The 22412-nt window shown below is 55.1% G+C and overlaps 1 protein-coding gene and 1 non-coding gene across 3 annotated transcripts; both read right to left on the bottom strand.

Annotated features, from left to right (window-relative positions):
* Positions 1-8310: 8310 nt before the first annotated feature.
* On the bottom strand, positions 8311-21402 carry RPS6KA4 (ribosomal protein S6 kinase A4). 2 transcript variants are annotated; one of them, XM_508900.8, is made up of 17 exons: positions 21241-21402; positions 21082-21153; positions 20150-20368; positions 19939-20054; positions 19290-19397; positions 18982-19062; positions 18786-18889; positions 18529-18679; positions 15064-15228; positions 12263-12391; positions 11928-12061; positions 11732-11825; positions 10914-11087; positions 10640-10834; positions 10147-10306; positions 9805-9968; positions 8311-9243 (listed from the first exon to the last, which is right to left on the bottom strand). In XM_508900.8, the coding sequence occupies exons 1-17, from the start codon at positions 21293-21295 to the stop codon at positions 9046-9048; spliced, it is 2319 nt and encodes a 772-aa protein (XP_508900.5). In that variant the 5' UTR covers positions 21296-21402; the 3' UTR covers positions 8311-9045. The 2 variants fall into 2 exon arrangements, with proteins under 2 accessions (XP_508900.5, XP_003313110.3); XM_003313062.6 differs by having other exon boundaries at positions 21128-21153; positions 21241-21398.
* On the bottom strand, positions 11826-11926 carry MIR1237 (microRNA mir-1237). Its single transcript, NR_035589.1, has one exon. It is a non-coding gene; the product is annotated as a microRNA mir-1237 (primary transcript).
* Positions 21403-22412: the final 1010 nt, after the last annotated feature.

Here is a 22412-nt window from a genome sequence, read left to right as displayed (position 1 = left end):
GCCGCCCCGTGCCTGTCCGCGGCTCCCCTCTGCAGCCTCCAGGCCGGCCCCACCCAGTGCGGAGAGTCAGGCCTTCCTGGCCGGGTCTGAATCCCGCATCCCCCGGCTACAATACAGTCCCAGTAGGCAACAGGGTCCCCGTGGAGGGGAATCAACTGAAGAACGAAGTGTTTACTTCAGAGCTTCTACCACGGCGCTGTGTGCTTCCCTCAGAGAGCGACACACTCACACACACTCTCACGCTCACACACTCACACCCACATACTCACACACACTCACACCCGCACACGTTCACACGCTCACACCCACACACACGCTCAAACCCACACACTCACACACGTTCACAACCACACACGTCCACACGCTCACACCCACACACACGCTCACACCCACGCGTTCACATGCTCACACGCTCACACATGCTCACACCCATACACACGCTCACACCCACACACATGCTCACACCCACACACATGCTCACACATGTGCACTCACACTCAAACTGACACAGCCACACTGACACAAACACACATACATACACAACACATTGACACATTTACACACATACATACACTGACACACTGACACATTCTTACACACATTCACACACTCATGCGCACACACTGTCACATGCTTACAATCAACATACTCAGGCTTTGTTCACACTCACACTTATATGTCCACACACTGTCACACATGTTCACACATACACTCAATCACACAAAACACACAGGCTTTGTTCACATACATTCATACACATTCACACACATGCAAACACAATCCTCAGCACACACCTACATACACACCCACACACTTGTGCTTACACACACCCACACTCATCCACATTCTCACACTCACGTGCTCACATACACACTCCCATACACCCACACACTCGTGCACTCATGAGGTCGCACTCACATGCTCCCTAGCATCCTCATATTCACTCACACGTCTTCACACGCTCACATAGACACACAGGTGCTCACACACAATCTCACACTGACACACTTATTTACTCACATACGCACACATTCACATACACAAGAGTGTGCTCCCACGCCCAGCCTGGCCGCTCCCAGGCAGCTACTGACACACGCCAGGTCGGTGGCGATTCACACTCCGTGCTGAGAGGTATTCAGAGGGTGGGGCGCCATCTGGTCCTCACTTTTCGTGGGGGGGGTGGTGTTCAGAACACTTGGCTCTGGCTGATGCCGGAAGGGGAAGGCCGGTGGCCCAGGGAAGGGGGACCGGGAGGGAGGGAAGAGCATCGCTCTCTCTTTCCTGGACATGGGTCCCTTCCTGAGCAAGCCTGAACTGGCCTCAATTTTCCTGGGTTCTCTTAATAATTTTTTGGTAAACTGCCTTTTGTGGGGGAATCCCAGCGCGCCACGCACTTTGCCAAGCGTTTGGCCGTGCACCCGTCGGCAATTCCAGTGGCTGTTGTTCCATCCGCACTTCACTCTAGAGGCCACGGAGACTCAAGCCCAAGTGGTTTTGGTCACGACTGCACAGCTGGGAGGAGAAGAGCTCTGGTATGAAGCCACTCGGCGGCTCAGTTCATGGTTCTGCAAAGCTTCCCCGCCGCCCAGCTCTCCTGCCCTCAAGCACGCCCACTCCCTGGGGACCCTTCAGCACATCCCTGGAATCACTCTCTCCCTCCCCCATGCAGACTGTGTCCCCAGCCCATTCCCGCAGAGACAAAGGTCAGATCCACCACTTCTGTCCCTCGTCCCCTACTCATGGTCCACAACACCCTCCACCACCATCACGGGCCCAGCGGGCGACTGCAGGGCAGGAAAGGGAGAGCCTCCGCTCCTGCATCAGCCTCCAGGAGCTCCGCCAAGAAAAATGAGGGCAAGGACACACTCCGCTGGCGAGGCCTGCCATTTCATTTTAAAGGAGACAGTGCTTCCTGGATCTTGCTCGTGCTGCTGCAAGTCATATAAAATGATAGGATCTTTCTGAAGGGCAGTGTGATCACATATATCAAAGACCTTTAAAACGTGCATGCAGCGGCACATCCTTTAGCCTATTAACTTCACTTCTAGGAAACGTATCCTAAGGAAATATTTGGACAGGTGAGCAAAGACGTAGGTACAAGGATGTTCACTGCAGCACTGTTTAAAATAGCAAGGAGCTGTAGCCAAAAATAGAAACAATCTAAATAAATCATTGCATACCCATATAATGAAGCACCCTACAGCTACAAAGAATAATTGTAAAATATAGTCATTGACATAGAAAGATATTCACAATCTATTTTTGACTTTAGACAGGCTATAATAACCTATTTACATTTTGATGCCATTTTAACTAAAAATCTGTATCAATAAAGAAAATTCTAGGCCGGGCATGGTGGCTCACACCTGTAATCCCAAAACTTTGGGAGTCCGAGGTGGGAGGCTTGCTTGAGCCCAGGAGTTCGAGACCAGCCTGGACAACATAGTGAGACTCCATCTCTACAAACAACAACAACAACAACAAAATCAAAAAATGAGGTGTGAGAATTGCTTCAGCCCAGGAGGTTGAAGCTGCAATGAACTATGATCATGTCACTGCACTCCCGCCTGGGTGACAGAGTGAGACCCTGCCTCAAAAAGAAAAAAAAGAAAGAAAAACTTAGAAGTGAATGCATCAGACCAGGCGAAGTGGCTCACGCCTGTAAGTGGCACTTTGGGAGGCCAACACGGGTGGATCACCTGAGGTCAGGAGTTCGAGACCAGCCTGGCCAACGTGGTAAAACCCCGTCTCTACTAATAATACAAAAATTAGCCTGGTGGGATGTTGCGCACCTGTAATCCCAGCTACCTGGGAGGCTGAGACAGGAGAATCACTCGAACTTAGGAGTGGGAGGTTGCAGTGAGCTGAGATACCGCCACTGTACTCCAGCCTGGGTGTCACAGCAAAACTCTGTCTCAAAAAAAAAAAAAAAAAAAGAATTGAATGCATCAAAATATTAACTAACACAGTTTATCTATGGAGAGTAATGCCACGAGTGATTTTTTGAAATCTCCTTTGCATTTACTGATTTTTTCTTTTTTTTTTTTTTTGAGACGGAGTCTCGCTCTGTTGCCCAGGTTAGAGTGCAGTGGCGCAATCTCGGCTCACTGCAAGCTCCGCCTCCCAGGTTCACGCCATTCTCCTGCCTCAGCCTCCTGAGTAGCTGGGACTACAGGCGCCCGCCACCACACCCGGCTAATTTTTTGTATTTTTAGTAGAGACGGGGTTTCACCGTGTTTGCCAGGATGATCTCGATCTCCTGACCTCTTGATCCGCCCACCTCGGCCTCCCAAAGTGCTGGGATTACAGGCGTGAGCCGTCGTGCCCAGCCTCTTACTGATTTTTTCTAAAATTAACATTTAATTAATATGAATTTTTACTTATACATGCATATTATTATATAGTTGTTCGACTACCCATAAATATTCCTGGAAAACTACACAAGAACACATTAGCTTCCTCCGGCAACAACAGAAGGTACGTGGCAGAGGGTCAGCATGTGGAAGAACATTTTTCACTATGTACTTGTATGGATCCTTTGAATTTTGAATCATATGAATATATATATATATATATATATATATTTTTTTTTTTTGAGACAAGCTCTCATCTCACTATGGTGTCCAGGTTAGTCTGGAACTCCTGAGCTCAAGGGATTCTCCCTTCTTGGCCTCCCACAGTGCTGGGATTATAGGAGAGAGCCACCCCACTCGGCCAAATTTATCGTCTTTCACAAATACAAATACAAACTAAATTTAAGTTTTAAAACAAAATAAAAGATTTTTTTTTTGAGATGGAATCTCGCTGTGTCGCCCAGGCTGGAGTGCAGTGGCGCCATCTCAGCTCACTGCAACCTCCGCCTCCTGGGTTCAAGCGACTCCCCTCCCTCAGCCTCCCAGGTAGCTGGGATTACAGGCCTGTGCCACCACACCCGGCTAATTTTTATATTTTTAGTAGAGACGGGGTTTTGCCATGGCTGGGTTGGTCTCGAACTCCTGACCTCAAGTGATCTACCCGCCTCGGCCTCCCAAAGTGATGGAATTACAGGGATGAGCCACCGCACCTGGCCAAAAATAAAAGATTTAAGGGGTATCTTTGACATTTCACAAAGCCCATTTTTGTGCAGCAGTGACTGTGGAAGGAGGCTGTTTATATCAGAGTCACAAACTCAAATGCCTAGAGGGCCAGAGGGATGAATGCAGGACAGAGCTGGTGTAACCACAGGGAGTGGTGGGGACTGCGGCAACCTGGAAAGCAGAGGCCCTGTCTGTGGCGGCAGCGTGATTCTGCTCCAGCTGATTAGACCATGCAGGAAGACTGCCCCAGGGCCAGCCCTTCCAGCTCATCAGTAAAAGCCTCACATCTAGGATTCCATATGCTTTTCCTCATTTTAAAGCATGTGCTCAGGCCAGGTGCGGTGGCTAATGCCTGCAGTCCCAACACTTTGGGAAGCAGATCACTTGAGCTCAGGAGTTCAAGACCTGCCTGGGCAACTTGGCGAAACCCCATCTCTACAAAAATACAAAAATTAGCCAGGCATGGTGGCGCATGCCTGTAATCCCAGCTACTTGGGTGGCTGAGGTGGGAGGATCACTTGGGCCCAGAAGGTTGAGGCTGTAGTGAGCCGAGATTGCACCACTACACTCAAGGGTAGGCAACAGAATAAAACACTGTCTCAAAAAAAAAAAAAAGTGCTGGCCCCAAAAATGAGTTTCTATAGGCCAGGCACAGGCCAGTTTGCAATCTCTACGTTCATATGGAATATTTTTGTTTACACTCCCAAAGTACCTTAGGGAGAAGTAACTTGCTTAGAGTCAAACAGTGACTCTAGAACTTTGAGATGGAGTCTCGCCCTGTCGCCCAGGCTGGAGTGCAGTGGCACCATCTCAGCTCACCACAACCTCCGCCTGCCGGGTTCAAGCGATTCTCTTGCCTCAGCCTCCCTAGGAGCTGGGATTACATGCATGGGATTACAAAATGCCTGGCTATTTTTTGTATTTTTCATAGAGACAGGGTTTCACCATGTTGGCCAGGCTGGTCTCGAACTCCTGACCTCAGATGATCCGCCCACCTCGGTTTCCTAAAGTGCTGGGATTACAGGCGCGAGCTGCTGTGCCCGGCCAGAACTTTAGTTCTAACAGTAGTTATTAATAGTTAACAGCAGGCCAGGAGCGGTGTCTCACGCCTGTAATCCCACCACTTTGGGAGGCCAAGGCCGGAGGATGACCTGAGGTCAGGAGTTCGAGACCAGCCTGACCAACATGGAGAAACCCCGTCTCTACTAAAAATACAAAATTAGCCAGGCATGGAGACGCATGCCTGTAATCCCAGCTACTCGAGAGGCTGAGGCAGGAGAATTGATTCAACCCAGGAGGCAGAGGTTGCGGTGAGCTAAGATCACACCATTACACTCCAGCCTGGGCAACCAGAGCAAAACTCCGTCTCCAAAAAAAAAAAAAAAGTTAACAGCGACTTGGAGGGAGCCAGAGGTTTACAGGGCTGTTGGACCCTCTCAGGGCATCAACATTTTATCAGAGCAGGAAGCCCAAGCCTGTTCACTGAGGACATTTGAAGAGTGGAAACATAAGCCCAGTGTAGGAGGGTGAGCTCTCCTGGCTCCCCTGGAAGAGCCAGCCTCCATGTTAGGTAAGGCTGGTCAGCAGCCAAAGTCAAGGTATAGAAGCAGGGGGCCAGACCTAAGACCTTGAGCACTGGCCTCTGGCCTCCCTACTTCCCTGCCTGTGCCCACCGTGTCCCCTTCCACTCTGCCGCTTTACACCCTGGCCAGCCTGCAGCTCAATCACATCTATCTCCCACCCGCAGGCTCCTTGACCACACAGAGAAGAGGCAGGATTCAAACCAAGGCTGGCTCATTCCTCTAAGTCCCTGCTCTTTCCACCCAGCATCCTCCCTTCTCTGGGTTACTGCATCCTCTGAACCTGTTTCTTCACCCCTGAAATGAGGCTTAGTACTCCGGAGGCTGAAGCAGAAGGATCGCTTGAGCCCAAGAGTTTGAGGCTGCAGTGAGCTACGATGGCACCACTGCACTCCAGCCTGGGCAACAGAGCAAGACCCCATCTCTAAAAGCTAAATTAGGCCAGGTGCAGCGGCTCACACCTGTAATCCCAGCACTTTGGGAGGCCGAGGCGGGCGGATCACCTGAGGTCAGGAGTTCGAGACCAGCCTGCCCAACATGGTGAAACCTCTTCTCTACTAAAAATACAGAATTAGCCGGGTGTGGTGGCGGGCGCCTGTAATCCCAGCTACTCGGGAGGCTGAGGCAGGAGAATCACTGGAACCCAGGAGGCAGAGGTTGCAGTGAGCTGAGATCGCACCCCTGCACTCCAGCCTTGGACAACAGAGCCAGACTCCGTCTCAAAAAAAAAAAAAAAAAAATCTCTTTTTAAAATAAAAGTTAAATTAATTAATTAATAGGAAGAAATGAGGCTAAGGATACCTCTTTCATAGGGTGGCTGTGAGTTACATGGAATGAGAGGTGAAGAAATTGAAGATGAGAGACTATTTTGCATCCATTCAATTAGAAAAGGTTTTGAAATGGTAATACTCAGTGCTTGTGAGTATCTGATGAAATGGGACCCTTTCATCTCCTTCAATGAGATTCCCGCCTAGAGTGCTCAGGAGGGTCCCTACACATTGGAAAAGGTCAGTAAATCTCAATAAATTCCTGGTGACTGAGTGACCACACTCTTCAATCTGTTAATTCTCTAGTTCCTCTTTTCGACAAATAGGGGAGGTTGGGGCTGTTAGGTGACTTGCTAAAGTCACACAGCTGGTAACACAGGAGTCAGAATTAGAGCCTCAGAATTTCTTCCCTTCTCCTGAGGGCCTTGTCCTGGGCCCCTTCCTGTTCTTTCAGACCACCAGGATGGGACACAGCTGGCGCCCGCATACCCGCCCTTTCCACTCCCCCGGAGCCCCACCTGCCCACAAGGACTGCCTGATTCGCCTCACCTGGGCACCTCTGGGTCCCAGCCCAGATCCCCAGGCCTCCCGGGGACAGGAGGGGAAGGTCCACATGAGATGGTCTCACAGGGTAGCCACAGGGAGAGAAACGATGGGGAGGCGGCCCAGGGTGGGGTTCAGGCAGACCCTGGGGCGGGAGCTGTCAGGACATCCCCATGTGTGGACAAAAGAACCTACCTGCGGTGCTGGCAAAAGTGCTCAGGCCACAACCGCCCTATGGCCACACACACACACACCCCGCAGGGATCACACAGGGAGGAGTCTCAGACACTCCCTGAGGGGAACCAAGCTCTGATCCCAGTGAGGGCCCTAATGAATAGGGCTGCTCCGCTCAGTCCCACCTTCACTGACCACCCAGCCGGGTTCAAGTAACCTCCCTCCAGGGCCCACCCCTCCCCTATTCTCCACCCAATGAGCCTCCAGAGGGGAGGCCATGGTCCAGACCTAAGCCAATCAGCACACTGCCTCCCTGGCCACAGTGATTGGTTCAGTGTGGGCACATGACCTCAGTGGCTCCAATCAGAGCACATCTCAGGACTTCCCTTGGGAACCGTGAAACCATTTCCATCTCCATATTTCCATCTGGAGTCCCTGGAGCGCCTGGCACCCGTCTTGGGTCCATAAGGACAGTCCTCCAGACTGGACCACCGCCAAGAAAACAATAAAAAGCTCGGCAGACTCGGCAGCTGAGTCCTGATCATGTGCTTCAGTCTGGATTAGGTCTTGCCTGAAGCTATTGAGAAGCTGCATAGTTCCAAGAGCCCCCCAAAACCCTGTGTTTTGCTTAAGCAAGTTTGGGTTGGGTTTTCTCTTACAGACAGTCCCCGACTGACTTATGCGTGACACGAATTTTCCGACCTACGATGGGTAATCCCATCGTAAGTCAGGAAGCTCCTTACCATTTATTTATGTTTTCTACTGAAAGCCTATCGCTTTGGCACCATGGTAAAGCTGAAAGCCGGTAAATCAAACAATCCTAAGTCAGGCACCGTCTGCTGTGTTGCAGACATTAAATGTATTTTCGGCTTTCAGCATTTTCTATTCAGGTTGGGTTTATCGGGATGTAGGTCCACCCTAAGTCAAGCAGCAGCTGTATTTACAACCAAGAATATCCTAAATGATACCCAGCAGAGCTGTCCGGATATACACCCAGGATGAGAGTTGCGCCCTCCTGCTCATAGCAAAAGTCAAGGAACAAAGAATATCTTCTTGCCCAGAAGAGTCTGCCTGTCCCTCCCCACTGAGGTTCCAAACTCCACGGGCTAGTAGCCTGTCTGCCCAGAATCTCTGCTCTAGACACCCACAACACGAACGAGGACACGCAGATGCCACACACAGCACTGGGTGGACTTTTATTTTAAAGTCAAAGGCACAGCCTGGCTGGGCTGAGGCAGTGACCATAGATGCCCAGCCCAGACCCCCAAGGCCCCACCCCCAGCCAGGAGTAGCTGTGCCAAAGAGGAGGGGGTGGGTGAGAAGACGGCCTCCTCTTTTAGGAGCCACCTATCTCCTTCCTTAGCCCCAACAGGGGAGAAGCAGATGACATAAAGTGAGGCAGAAATGCTTCACAGGGTCCCCCAGGGCCTCTCCTTCAGTACCCCCAACACGGGTCTTTGGTGGACGTAATTGCACAGACAGTCCATAAAGTGACAGTTGAGGGGTGCCCCTCCCAGGAACGGGGCCTCAGGGGAGAACAGGGTAGGGGGTCCCAGTTTAGGAGTTAGCACTCCTAACTCAGTGCTTAGAAGTGGGGGAGGGGCTCTTTCCTGTTGGAGCAGTCCCCCTGGAGGGGCCTTCTGCCCAGAAGAGGCAGTGTCGTGGGAGAGGGCCCCCCAAACCCCACTCCCCAGCAGGCCCCCCCTTCCCTGCATCTCTATCTGGTAAGACATAAAAAATTCTCTGCTTATAAAAATACTTCTGCTCTGTCTGGGAGTGGGGTGGGGTAGGAGAGGGAAGGACAGTCCCTTGGGGATCAGGTCGGCCGCAGGCAGAGGCCTCCGGGAGTGAGCCGGACTCCCAGGTCACAGCCCCTATGAGGGAAGGGGGTCACAGTGGTGGGGATTAGGAGGGGGGCAGGGGGCCGTTGGCTCGGCGGGGGGCCCCTTTGGCGGCGACGGGGGCTCGGCCCGGGTTGGCTGGTGCAGGGGAGCCCCGGCGGGAGGCGGTGGCGCTCCGCAGCTTCTGCTTCCGCCGCTTGGCCAGGGGTGCGTTCTCCACGCTCTTCAGGAAGAAGCCCTCCCGCTTGCCCCGGTTGAACGCCTGGCAGAAAGGAAAGGGTGAGTGCCCCCACCCCCGCCTGACCCTGGCTTCCAGATCTAGTTTGACCTCCATTCCCAGACCTTGCCTCCAGCCGCCTAGATCAAGGCCGACAGGGCCTTGGCGTCCAGACCGACCACCGGATTCGGTTCACCTCCCTTTTTTTTTTTTTTTTTTTTTTTTTTGACGGAGTCTCCCTCTGTCGCCCAGGCTGGAGTGCAGTGGTGCAATCTCAGCTCACTGCAACCTCCGCCTCCTGGGTTCAAGAGATTCTCCTGCCTCAGCCTCCTGAGTAGCTGGGATTACAGGCGCGCGCCACCACACCCGGCTAATTTTTCTCTTTTTAGAAGAGACGGGGTTTCACCATGTTGTTCAGGCTGGTCTCGAACCCCTGACCTCGTGATCCGCCCGCCTCGGCCTCCCAAAGCGCTGGGATTACAGGCGTGAGCCACCGCACCCGGCCTCACCTCCCCTTTCTGTGCTCCGATGGATGGCCGGGCCTCCCCAGACCCCACCTCTCGAGGCTTCGCCCACCCCTTCCCTTCAACAGACCCTGCCCCTTACCATGAAGGTGGCGTTGAGACCCGAGCGCACTGCGGGCCCAGAGGACTCGAGCACGTCGGGCGTCCGGAGCGGGGGCGAGGAGCGCGCGCTGCCGTCCTGCAGCCACGAGCTGCCCCGCAGTCCCTCGAGCTTCAGCCGCTTGGCGGGGTCCACGGTCAGGAGCCCTGGAGGCGGGGCAAGGAAGTGTGGGGAGGAGCCTGGCGTAAAGGCTGAGCCCCAAAGAGATCGTAACAGCCCCACTCTCCTCCCCTACCCATCCCCAACCAGGACACCTCGCCCAGTGACCATCCCTGTCCCAGCGTCCCCCTCCCCAACCATGGTCTGTGACCTCCAGCTCCGCACCTCGGACCAGCTCCTTGGCTTCCTCGGATACACCCTGCCAGGCCTCCCCGTCAAGGGAGAAGCGCCCCTCGCGGATTTTGCACATGATCTCGGCCGCCTGGCTCTGCCCGCCCTGGCCAGAGGCCCCCTGGAAGGGGACCTGCCCCGACAGCATCATGTACTAGGAGGGGTGAGGGGAAGGTGAGGCCGGCCCAGGCTGCGGTGCCGAGGCTGACCCCTCCGCTCCCACAGAACCACTCACCCTCCCCACTAGGGGCACTCCTGAGACCCACGCGTGGTGAAACCCTGACTTCTAACCCCCAATACCCGGATGCTCCGACTCTAGCACCAGAGCGACCCCACCTCTGTATTTGAACCACCCCGATCCCAGCTTCGGACGAAACCCAGCCGCCCCCACCAAGATGACCCCTGTCCCCTCCCTCGTGCTGCTGCACATCAGGAAGACGCCAGGTCCGAGCGACCCTGACCCCGCCTCAAGGACCGCGTCCCATACCAGAATGACGCCCAGGCTCCAGAGGTCGCAGGACTCGTCGTAGCCCTGCTGCGCCAGCAGCTCGGGGGCAGCGTACTGCAGCGTGAAGCAGGGCGTCTGCATGGGCACCCCGGGACTCTGCGGCCGCAACCGCGCGAACCCGAAGTCGATGATTTTCACCGGGGCCCCGGGCGTGTCGTCGGCGTACAGGATGTTCTGCGAGGGCGGCGGGGTAGTGGTCAGAGGCAGCCTCCGGCGCCACAGCTCCGCCCCGCCGCCGAGGCAGCTCGCCCACCTCCGGCTTGAGGTCGCGGTGCACCACGCCCGCCTCCTCGTGCATGAAGCTCACGGCCGACACGAGGCTGCGCAGGATCTGGCTTGCTTCCGACTCGCTGAAGTGCCGCTTCTTGCGGATGTGCTCCAGCAGCTCCCCACCCCGCAGCAGCTCCAGGACCAGGTAGGTGTGCAGCTGCGGGCGGCGTGGCGGGCCAAGGTCAACACCCACCCACCGCGGCAAGCCCCCTCCCACCACCCAGGCCCCGCCCCCGGCCTTCGGGCCCTGCCAATGTTCGAGCACCCCCTCCTCAAAGTCCTTTTTCTTTCTTTCTTTGTTACTTTTTTGGAGACAGTCTCGCTTTGTCGCCCAGGCTGGAATGCAGTGGCACCACCTCGGCTCACTGCAACCTCTGCCTGCCGGGTTCAAGCGATTCTCGTGCCTCAGCCTCCCAAGTAGCTGGGATTACAGGCGCACGCCACCGCGTCCGGCTAATTTTTGTATTTTTCGTAGAGACGGGGTTTCGCCATGTTCCCAGGCTGGTCTCGAACTCCCGACTTCAAGTGATCCGCCCACCTCGACCTCCCAAAGTGCTGGGATCACAGGCGTGAGCCATCGCACCCGGCCAAAGTCCCTTTTCTTGTCCATCCTCAGCTCCGCCTTCCCGTCCTCAGGCCCAACTCCCCTCAAATTCCACTCCCTGCGCCTCCCTGGTCCCTTTGGGCCCCGAATCAAACGCTAGGCCCCGCCCAATTCACCCCTAGATCCCGCCCATAGTGCCCCCAAGCCCCGCCGCCTGCCCTTTTTCTCTCCGCCCTCCCCTGGCCGGAAGCCATCACCTGGTCGTGATGCACCTCGTGCAGATTCACCACGTTGGGGTGTGACTGGCACAGGCGCAGGGCAGCCACTTCGCGCTGCGTGTTCGCCTCCAGCCTGGGGGACGGAGCAGAAGGAGTTACGGTCGCCGCGCTTCGGCCCCGCCCCCGGGACAGCGCTCTGCCACCCCCACCCCTGCCCGCGCCTGGGCCCTCCCACCTGCGACTGAGGATCTTGACTGCGAACTCCTGGCCGCTCTGGCGCTGGCGGCAGCGGCGACACACAGAAAAGCTGCCCTGGCCCAGCGCAGGCTCCCGCAGGTCCAGCTCGTACTGCTGGAAGAAGGGCGAGTCCTGGAGGCGAAGGCGAAGGCGAAGGGGGCGCGTCAGAGGTCCCACCTGGTAGCCCCGCGGCCCCGCCACGCCCCATGTCGGAGAGGCTTAGGACCTTACTGAGCTCACGCTGCGGGCGCCAGTTGGATCTAGGCCTAGAGTCCCCGGGCCTAGGCCTCTCCTAAAACCAATTTCCCCCCAACCCAGCCCAGCCCAGCCCACCTGCATCATAGCGCTCCTGGCCACCGCTGCCCGACCTGGCCGGTCTCCAGCACCAGGCGCTTCCAGCCCATCGGTCATCACCGCGTTGTTGTGGTCAAAGAGGATGGAGGGTGCCACAAAGGAGTATCCCTGCAGGGCGGGAGTCCGGGGAATGGGCATGGGCATGGGGGTTGGGGGTGCGGGTGAGGAGACTCTGGTGGGGAACCAGGCAAAGGCAAGACCCTGGACAAGGGGGCAGTGGGGGGGTGTTCCAGTTGCATTCTGGTACACACAGGATGTGTGGACACTTTTTATTCCACCTGGTTTTATAATCACTTGGGGCCATGTCTGTCCCCACCAGCCTGTGACCCCAACTTTCTCATCCGAGTGACCACCTATTCCTCCCCAGGTGCCAAGGGCTGAAGGCACTGAAAGGACCAATGAATATATTGAAAGTGTGGCCTGAGTTCACGCTTAGCTTATGAGAATCCAACTCTATCCGCTGAGGAAAAAAACCTTATTCCTCCCTTTCAAGCCGGACTTTGGCTTCTTCTGCAAGGGGAGCTACTGAAGAAATGCAAAAAGAAGGCAGAGTTAATTCTTTGCTTTTCCTAAAGATCCATGTCCTGGCAATTTGAGGAGCTTTTAAGGGTCATTTTAATTGCGTGTTGTGGCCAGGCACGGTGGCTTGCGCCTGTAATCCCAGTACTTTGGGAGGCTGAGGCAGGTAGATCAACTGAGGTCAGGAGTTTGAGACCAGCCTGACCAACATGGAGAAACCCCATCTCTACTAATAATACAAAAATTAGCCAGGCGTGGTGGCACATGCCTGTAATCCCAGCTACTCGGGAGGCTGAGGCACGAGAATCGCTTGAACCCGGGAGGCAGAGGTTGCGGTGAGCTGATATCATGCCATTGCACTCTAGCCTGGGCAACAAGAGCGAAACTCCGTCTCAAAAAAAAAATTAATTATCTGGGAGTGGTGGCACTTGCCTGTAGTCCTAGCTATTGGGCAGGCTGAGGTGGGAGAATCACTCAAGCCCAGGAGTTCAAGATTGCAGTGAGCCATGGTTGCCCAACTGCACTCCAGCCTGGGCGACAGAACAAGATCCTGTCTCTAAAAAATTAATTAATTAATTAATTTTTAAAAATAATTTTAAAAATAAACTATGTGTCATCTTCTCCTAAAAATGTAGTACCCAGATCCGTACCTGGAATATTTTAGGCACTCACTACACATTTTTGAATCATTAAATGAATGAATGAAAGTACCTACCAATTCAAGAGAAAGAACTTTATCATGAGGGCTGTGAGACAATGGAATGGAATGTGGACATTCAAGCACAGAGTTGTCAATTCTAAGAGCTTCAGAGAAGGGACTTATCCAGCCATACTTGGTCTGTCTATTAAACAAACCATACTGGTTTATTTAGTGATAATGATATAATATCATTATGGCAACATGATAAACTGCACAGAAGGAGATGCTGTCCACAGAGGACTGCAGCACAAAGAAAGGGTGACCCCCTGGGCCAGGTGAGCAGACAAGGAGGCCTAAAAGAGGGGTAGAAGCTTGCCATGTAGACTGCTGTAGAGAATATACTCCAGGTAGCAGGAGCAGCAAGTGCAAAGGCACAGAGGTATATTCTGGAACCTCTGAGCAGTTCGATCATGCCCTCCAGAGCATCAAGTAGGAAAATGATGAGAACTGAGGCTAAGGTTCTAAGCAAGGACCACATCATGGAGGGCCTCAATGCCCAAGCAAAGGGAGTTTGGACTTGTCCAAAAGGTGTAAGCTTCTAAAATTCAGTAGAGGGGGCTTGGCATGGTGGCTCATGCCTCTAATCCCAGCACTTTGGGAGGCCGAGGCGGGCGGACCACAAGGTCAAGAGATTGAGACCATCCAGGCCAACATGGTGAAACCCCATCTCTACTGAAAATACAAAAATTAGCTGGGTGTGGTGGCGCGCGCCTGTAGTCCCAACTACTCAGGAGGCTAAGGCAGGAGAATTGCTTGAACCCGTGAGGCAGAGATTTCAGTGAGCCAAGATCTAGCCACTGCACTCCAGCCTGGAGACAGAGTGAGACTCCGTCTCAAAAAAAAAAAAAAAAAAAATTTGGTGGAGGGGACCTGACCCTCCAGGAGTGTACCATGCTATGCCAAGGGCATGCAAAGCCACAATATCAACATGCATCTCCTCCTAGGTGTCCACGTGAGAAAGTGAAGATCTCTTTTTTTTTTTTTTTTTGAGACGGAGTTTCACTCTGTCGCCCAACCTGGAATGCAATGGTGTGATCTCTGCTCACCGCAACCTCCGCCTCCCAGGTTCAAGGGATTCTCCCACCTCAGCCTCCTGAGTAGCTGGGATTATAGGCGCATACCACCACATCCAGCTAATTTTTGTATTTTTAGTAGAGACGGGGTTTCCCCATGTTGGCCAGGCTGGTCTCGAACTCCTGACCTCCAGTGATCCACCTGCCTCAGCCTCCCAAAGTGCTGGGATTACAGGTGTGAGCCACCACACCCAGCTGCAAGTGAATAATTTTAAACAATATTTTTACATAACAATAAAGAGATGATGGAATAGAAGGGAAATTAACAGAAGGTTTAAAGATAAACCATGAACTATCAAACACACATCCTGCCTGGGTGGTCTCTGTGACTGACAACCCTAGGTCCCACTGAAGTGGCGACGTCTAGGGGAGACGCTGAGTCCCAATCAGGACACAAGGCCTAGGCAGTGTCCTCAGGCCAGCCAGGGCTGAGGCAGACAGCAACATCTCATCTCTCCTGCATCTGGGTTCCATGAGTTTCCCCTCACCTGAAAGATTCGGGGGTCCCCAGGTGGGGGGCTGCCAGGGGGTGAGTAGACAGGCTCCAGCCGAGTGAATTCCTCCGCAAAGTTGCCCACATCCAGCTCTGAGCGGATTTGGGGCCGGAATGGGGCTGGAATCTTCCTGGCAGCCAGAGCCACCCAATCGAGGCCCTGAGGGAAGGGAATCAGAGGTCAGGTGTCAAAGGCCAGGAACGAGAAACTCCCTCCACTCAGCCCACCCTCACTGGGCAGTTCCTCCATGAGGCAAGGGCCCATCTGGCATTTGGGGTGGGCAGCTGTTCCTCCTGCCTCCCTGGCTTCTCTCTCCCTCTGGTAACACAATCCCTATTCCCCTTAGAGAACCACCATGACACCACACTTAGTCAGTTCTGGAACTTTTAATAGAATTGGTGTGAAAAGGTCGGGCGTGGTGGCTCATGCCTGTAATCCCAGGATTTTGGGAGGCCAAGGCAGCTGGATCACCTGAGGTCAGGAGTTCAAGACCAGCCTGGTTAACATGGTGAAACCCCATCTCTACTAAAAATACAAAAAAAAAAAAAATTAGCTGGGCGTGGTGGTGCACACCTGTAATCCCAGCTACTCAGAAGGCTGAGGCAGGAGAATCAGTTGAACCCAGGAAGCAGAGGTTGCAGTGAACCAAGATAGCACCACTGCACTCCAGCCTGGGCGACAAGAGCGAAAACCCCATCTCAAAAAAAAAAAAAAAAAAAAAAGAGTTGGCGTGAAAAACAAATCTCTTTCTCCTGCTGGACTTAAATCTAAGAGGATGTGGTCTGGAACTGCTGGGGACCCTCTCAGGGTTAGATGAAGTCCCCATGCAGAAAAAGCAGAACCAAGGGACATAGTTTCAGCACCTGGATGTGGTCTTGCCTTAAGTCAGACCACTTTCCCTCGACCTTTTCACTTATGAGAGCCAAAACATGCCCATTTATGTTTAAGCTAATGCAGCAGAATCTGTTGATTGCCTGCTCAATATCCATTCTCCCTGTCTTCCTTAGTACCATAGCCCCAGTTTTATTCCACGAACCAATATACACAATTAAAAGAATATTTTTACAAACTTGCTTGCAGTTAGGGGTGACCAAAACTTATCAGAAAAAAATTATTAGGTAGGATTCCAGGAAAAGATCCTGAAGAGGGAGGTTGCTAGGTGGCATGTGCTCCTTTTGCCCCTTCTCCTTCCTCCTGCTCCCTACCTGGGAGACAGCTTAGATGGCAAGAGCTCCAGCAACCATGTTGGACCATGAAGCAACCCCAGCGATAGAAGCTACTTGCTAAGAATTTAAAAAATTAAAAAAAAAAAAAAAGAAGAAGACGAAGAGTTTGGATTCCTGAAGACAATGTGGCACTGTGAAGACACCGCGGCAGCCCTGGTCTGCTAATCTGGACTTCTTTTATGTGAAAAGAAAAATAAGTAAGCCACTTATTTATAAGTAAGTATAATAAAAGGTTTACTTATAAGTAAACCTCTTAGGTTACTCTGTTCATTCTGATCTCTGTGGCTAGCACCAAACTTGATTCCAACAGATATCACCATTTTGAGTTGGACTTTTTGTCGATGTAGCCAAGATGACTGACTCAAGCTGGAAGGCTCCAGTTCTACCACCAAGGACCTGAGCACTGCTCTCACCAAAGAAGCTGTCCAAGAAAAAGCAGAAGGAGGCCAGGCGTGGTGGCTCATGTGTCTGTAATCCCAGCACTTTGGGAGGCTAAGGCGGGCAGATCACGAGACCAGGAGTTTGAGACCAGCCTGGCCAACATGGTGAATCCCTGACTCTACTAAAAATACAAAAATAAGCTGGCCATGATGGTGCGCACCTGTAATCCCAGCTACTCGGGAGGCTGAGGCAGGAGAATCACTTGAACCAGGGAAGCAGAGGTTGCAGTGAGCCAAGATCATGCCACTGCACTCTGGGAAATAGAGCGAGACTCTGTCTCCAAAAAAAAAGAAAAGAAAAAGAAAAGACAGAAGGAGGGAAACACCCTTCCACATATCAGGCCTTGAAGACCTTGGGGCCTCTCCTGTATGACTGGTCAACCCACTCCAGCATCCAGCGCAGCACCCAGCATAGGTGAAGGGTGGGCTTACGGAATTCACTGAAAGAAACCAACACTGCTCAGATGCTTTCCCCACCCCGTGCAAAGGGACATCTTCACCTCAAAGACATAGATTCCTATGTAAGAAATCATCTCAGGCAGGCCCTCCCAGGGCTTGGAAGATTCAAAGAGATGGCACTCGAAGTATGAGTAACACAGTACCTGGCCCACAATAAGTACCCAGAAATGGGTGCTTTTGTTTAGATGTCAGACGAATGGCAAATCTGATGCCTACACTTAAGCAGAAGACCATTAAGCACAGGCATTCAAGCCTCTCAGCCTTGGGTTGAATCTGAGCTCCATCACTTCCTGGACAAAGTACTTAATTGTTTGGAGCCTCAGCTTCCTCATCTGTAAAGATGGGGACAAGAATCAAGGTGGTTGTGGCAGGGCGCGGTGGCTCACACCTGTAATCCCAACACTTTGGGAGGATGAGGCAGGTGGATCACTTGAGGTCAGGAGTTCGAGACCAGCCCGGCCAACATGGTGAAACCCCGTTTCTACTAAAAATATAAAAATTAGCCAGTCATGGTGGCCTGTGCCTGTAATCCCAGCTACTTGGGAGGCTGAGGCAGGAAAATCGCTTGAACCCCTGAGGTGGAGGTTGCACTGAGCCGAGATCGTGCCACTGCACTCCAGCCCAGAAGACAAAGTGAAACTCCGTCTAAAAAATAAGAATCAGGTAGTTGTGAGGGTGAAATGAGTTCATGTCCGCAAAGGGCCGACACACAGTAGGTATTGACTGTTACAAAGTCCTGCTGGGCGATGACGCTGGCCAGGCCCAGCCCCTGAGTCAGTGCATTCTCGCATGGCCAGATTCACTCTGCACTGCACTCTAACATGTGTGTGCTCCTAACAAGTGAGCAAACACCCATGTGTGCTGATCAACCGTCCATCTGAATGACAGGCACACAGACTGTACAGGGACGGGGACAAAGAACAAAATGCCTGGGTGGGTGCTAAAAGCCATAAGTGTGGATTTCCGTACTGATTTGGACCAGCAGGAGATCTATCTAGACCCAAGGTCTATTCCCAACTCGGCACCATTTACTGTGCCGTCTGGGGCAGGTCACCTGCCTTCTCTGGGTCTGTCCAGTGAAAGGACCGACCAATCCATTCTCAAATCCCTGACAGCCCCAACAGCCAATGAACCTAGAATCCTTTCTTTCAGGAACACATCTGCCAAGTTTCAGTGGGGATGGATGTGAAGAGAAACCTAGCTGACACACACTTGCTTTCTTTCTCTGGGGGGATTTCCAAATAAAGTGAAACTGGCCAGGCACAACCTCAACCTGGAACAGCAGCCCCACCTGGGTATGCACCAGGAGGTATGGGGCCCTGAGTCAGCCTCACCTGGAAGAAGGGATGGTTCCGGACTTCTTGTGCCCCCTGGGGCCCCGCGCCCAATCGCTTCTTGGGATCCTTGCAAAGCAGCCGCTGCAGCAGGTCCTGCGCCACGGGCCCGATCCGAGGGGGGAAGGGAGGGGAGCACTTCAGGATCCGTCTGGGAGGATTGGGGGGGTGTCAGGGGCAGCAAGCCCCCCCCCCACAGCCCTGCCCAGGCAGGCCCTGCAGCCCCCTGGCCGCCCTCCACGTCCAGCCCTACTCACCGAGACACCTCAGCCTGCGTGTTCCTCTCGCCCTCCAGGGTGAAGGGCGAGGCCCCCGTCAGCAGCTCGAAGAGCAAGATGCCCAGGCTCCACCAGTCCACAGCCTGCCGGGTGGAGCCGGGGTGAGGGCCTGCATCTCCCCTGCCTCACACCCCACCTTTCCACCTCCCCCAGCCCCACTTCCCTGCCAACCTACCTTGCCATGCCCCGTCTTGCTACGGATGATTTCGGGGGCCATGTACTCGATGGTGCCACAGAAGGAGAAGGTCCGCTCTTTCTGGGATGGCAAGAGGTCCTGCTTAGATGTCGAAACCTCTCCTGTGCCCCAGTGCCCCACAAGGCCCAGAGTAAGACTCGCTCAACTTGTGAGGTTGGAGAGCTGAGCTGTGGAAACTTCTTGGAGCTATTCACTTCTGCAGCCCCAGAATGCAGGCCCAGAGCAGGAAGAGGCAGGAAGGAGAAGGATTGAATGGGGCACTGCGGGCAGAGGTGGCCTCCACTCACCTCCTCCGTCAGGAACTCCTTGCTCAGCCCGAAGTCCGTGAGGACAATGTGGCCCTCGGAGTCCAGCAGCACATTCTCCAGTTTCAGGTCTCGGTAAATGATGCCGAGCTGGTAGGAGCAAGAGGGGTGCTGAGGCTTCCTCCCCGAAACCCTCCCCAGCTCCTCCAGCTCCTGGCCCTGCTCAGGATAAGGAGACCCCCCAGAGAAAGTCATCTGCCTGGAGAGGGGGTCTCCAGGGCAGAGCCACTGAATAAGAAAGGCCATTTAAGATATAAAACAAAGAAGGAGGGCCCCGTGGATCAGGCCCCAAGGTCCCAGAGAGAGGAAAGTCTGTGTGAAGAGCTCCATTTCAAGGAGGCCTTAGGAGCCAGGCCGTGAGGTTTCCATTTGAGGAAGTTCTGTGAACGCAGCCCCGAGTTCCCTGAAAGAGGAAAGCCCCTTCGAGGAGGTGCCAGGGGAGGGGACCCCACCAGGCAACGTTGAGGCTTCCTGCAAGGGGTCCAGGGGAAGCAGCTCCAATTCCCACCCAGCTCACCACTGGCCCCCCAGGAAGCCCAGGGGGAAGCCTGAGGCTGCCCTGCGTGCAGATTCCTTCCAAGGCCCAGACCCAGTTTCCATAGCAACAGCCTGCGGCCAGGTCTTCACCCACCTTGTGCAGGTGTTCCAGGGCCAGCACGATCTCACCCCCATACACGCGCACCTCAGCCTCCTTGAAGTACTGGCGCTGGTAGAGGTGGGTGAACATCTCCCCGCCGCTCACATAGTCTGGGAGGTGCAGTGGAAGTCAGGAAGCAGCCCCGTCAGGTGGCCTCGCCTGCCCCCAGCCACCCCACCCCCGTTGGGATGTGGCGTGCGCTCACCCAGGATGAGGTGCAGCTTGGCATCCGTCTGGAAAGCGTAGTGCAGCGTGACCAGGAAGGGCGCCTGGCGCACCAGCTCCAGCACCGAGCGCTCGGTGCGCGTGTGCTCCTGCGTCTTGGCGCGCTGCACCAGCGCCGCCTTGCGCAGCACCTTCATGGCGTACAGCTTCCCCGCGTCGTGCCCGCCCGCCTTCCGCACCAGGAACACCTTGCCGTAGGCTGTGGGAGCAGCGAGTGGGTGGAGGGTGGGCTGTGAGCGGGAGATTGGTGCAGGCTTGGGGGGTGGGGGCAACGCCAACCCAGGAGGGTGTGCAAATGAGGCGAAGGAGCTGGGGCAACAGGCAGGTGTGCAAAAAGCTGGCAGAGTCTTCTAAGGAAAGGGTGTGCACACCCCGGGAGTGTGCCCAGCAAAACCAGGGAAAGGATGTGCAAACCAGGCTGGGGAGCATGCATCTCCAGGGGGCCTGCTGCGAGGCGTGGGGGCGGGGCATATGCAAACCTGCGAGAGATCAGATGGATGTGAAAAGATGCCAGTGCAAGGAAGGGAGGCAGAGGTGTGCACCTGGCTGGGGAAGGGATGCGCAAACCAGCGCTGGGGCATTTGCAAAATGTGGGAGGGGGATCCCATATTGGAAGAAAGGGAGGAGCTATGCAAATCACTTGAGAGGGGCGCCAGTCCTCCTCCCCAGGGTGTTGGCAAATCCAGGGGGGTATGCACGCACAGGACCGTGGAGGGAGGAGTGATGTCAACGTGGAGTGCCCTGGAAGTGGGCATGCAAACCCTGGCGAGGCAGGGCGGGGCAGGCAAGGCAGGCTGTGCCGGGAAAGGGTGGGGGGCCTGCTCAGTGGCCTGGCCCAGGCCCAAGAGTGAGCAGGCAGAAGGTCAGGGGCACCGCGCCTGGGACGCCTGCCCGGTGGATGGGGGTCCTCACCTCCCGTGCCCAGCACCTTGAGCAGCTCGAAGTTCTCCACGCTCACCTTCTCCTCGTGCCCGGTCAGGTTGGCTGTGGGCACAGGGGGCGAATGAGCCCAGCCGGTCCATGACCCGTCCCGGCCTGCCCCGGGCAGCCGCAGTCAGGCCCCACACCCACCTTCTGTGATCCGCAGCTCCACGGCGCAGCTCTCATCGTCGTCCTCGTCCCCCATGGCGGGCGGGTCGCTGGGGCCCGCGCGGCTCGGGCTCCGGGCGGCGCCGGTTACATGGCGGCTCCGGCCGGGGCGGGCGCTTCCTGGTGCCGCCTCCGGGGCCGAGGCGGGCGCCGGCACCGCCTCCCGGCTCCCCGCCCTGCGCGGCCTGAGTCAGGCGGCTGGAACGTGACAGCGCCGGGCTGCCGGTGGGCTGCCGGCTGGGGCCGCCCTGTCTCCCGAGCCCCCAGGCCAGGCCTCAGGGCCGTGCGCTCCGGGACCTTACTCGACTCTCCCGGGAACTGGAAACACCCCGTGGGAGCCATCCCTGAGCCCGTGGGTAACCTGGAGCCTCTGGGGCTCCAAGCCAGAGTCCCCAAGCCAGGAGTCTGCCCGGGAATGCCGGCTGCAGCCAGTGGCTGGAGGACATTAGGAGTCTGTGCCCCAAGGTGGGGGACGAGGTGCCTGGTGCTGGGCAGGCTGAGAGGGGGTCTGGATCCTGGAAGTCACCCAACTCTCAGGCAGTGGAGCCCACCCCACTCCATCGTCCTGGGGGTGGCCAGCAGGGCCCCTCTCCCCAGAGGACTGGCCTTTGCAAGGAGGAGCCTCAACACCAAGAGGGGGCTGGAGCCCGGCCTGGGACCCCATGGCAAGGAGAGGAGTGGCCAGTTTTCTGACCAGCTTTCTGTCGGGGGGGCCTGCAGAAGCACTTCAGCCCCCAGTCACCGTGCAGAGCCCACCAGGTGCCATGCGCACCTCACGTGTTCTGCTCCTGTTGTCTCCTAGCCTGGTGCAGTACCCAGCTTAGAGCCCTGAGCAGGCCTCAAGAAGAGATGTCAGTGGCACACGGGGCTGCCCCCTCTCCCCATGAGGCCCAGGGCCCCTGCTGACTGGTCCTCCTGAGCCCCTGCTCCGTCTTCTTCCTGCCTTTCCCTTCCTGACCACCAATGGGGCCACCTAGCAGAGTGGGACAGCCATGAGGCCCCACACCCTGAGGCCGGTGGGAGGGGCTCTCAGCTCCTCTGCCAGCTGGAGAGGCCAGGGTGTCCACCCCACGCCCCTGTCCTGTGAAGCCCTGGCTGAGAGGAGGAGGAACTCAAGCTGCTGCAGGTCACACCTGGGAGGCCGGATGGACCGT

This window comes from Pan troglodytes, chromosome 9 (genome assembly GCF_028858775.2).
Source record: "Pan troglodytes isolate AG18354 chromosome 9, NHGRI_mPanTro3-v2.0_pri, whole genome shotgun sequence".
NCBI lineage: Eukaryota > Metazoa > Chordata > Mammalia > Primates > Hominidae > Pan > Pan troglodytes.
The sequence above is the reverse complement of the archived record's forward strand: the minus strand, read 5'-3'. Positions and strand labels throughout refer to the sequence as shown.

Coding starts and splice junctions, on each gene's coding strand:
- RPS6KA4 (XM_508900.8), bottom strand. CDS start 21,295: ATGGGGGACGAGGACGACGATGAGAGCTGCGCCGTGGAGCTGCGGATC. Junction 20,055..20,149: donor CAAGCTGCACCTCATCCTGG/GTGAGCGCACGC, acceptor TGCACCTCCCAG/ACTATGTGAGCGGCGGGGAG. Junction 19,063..19,289: donor AGGAGTTCCTGACGGAGGAG/GTGAGTGGAGGC, acceptor TTGCCATCCCAG/AAAGAGCGGACCTTCTCCTT.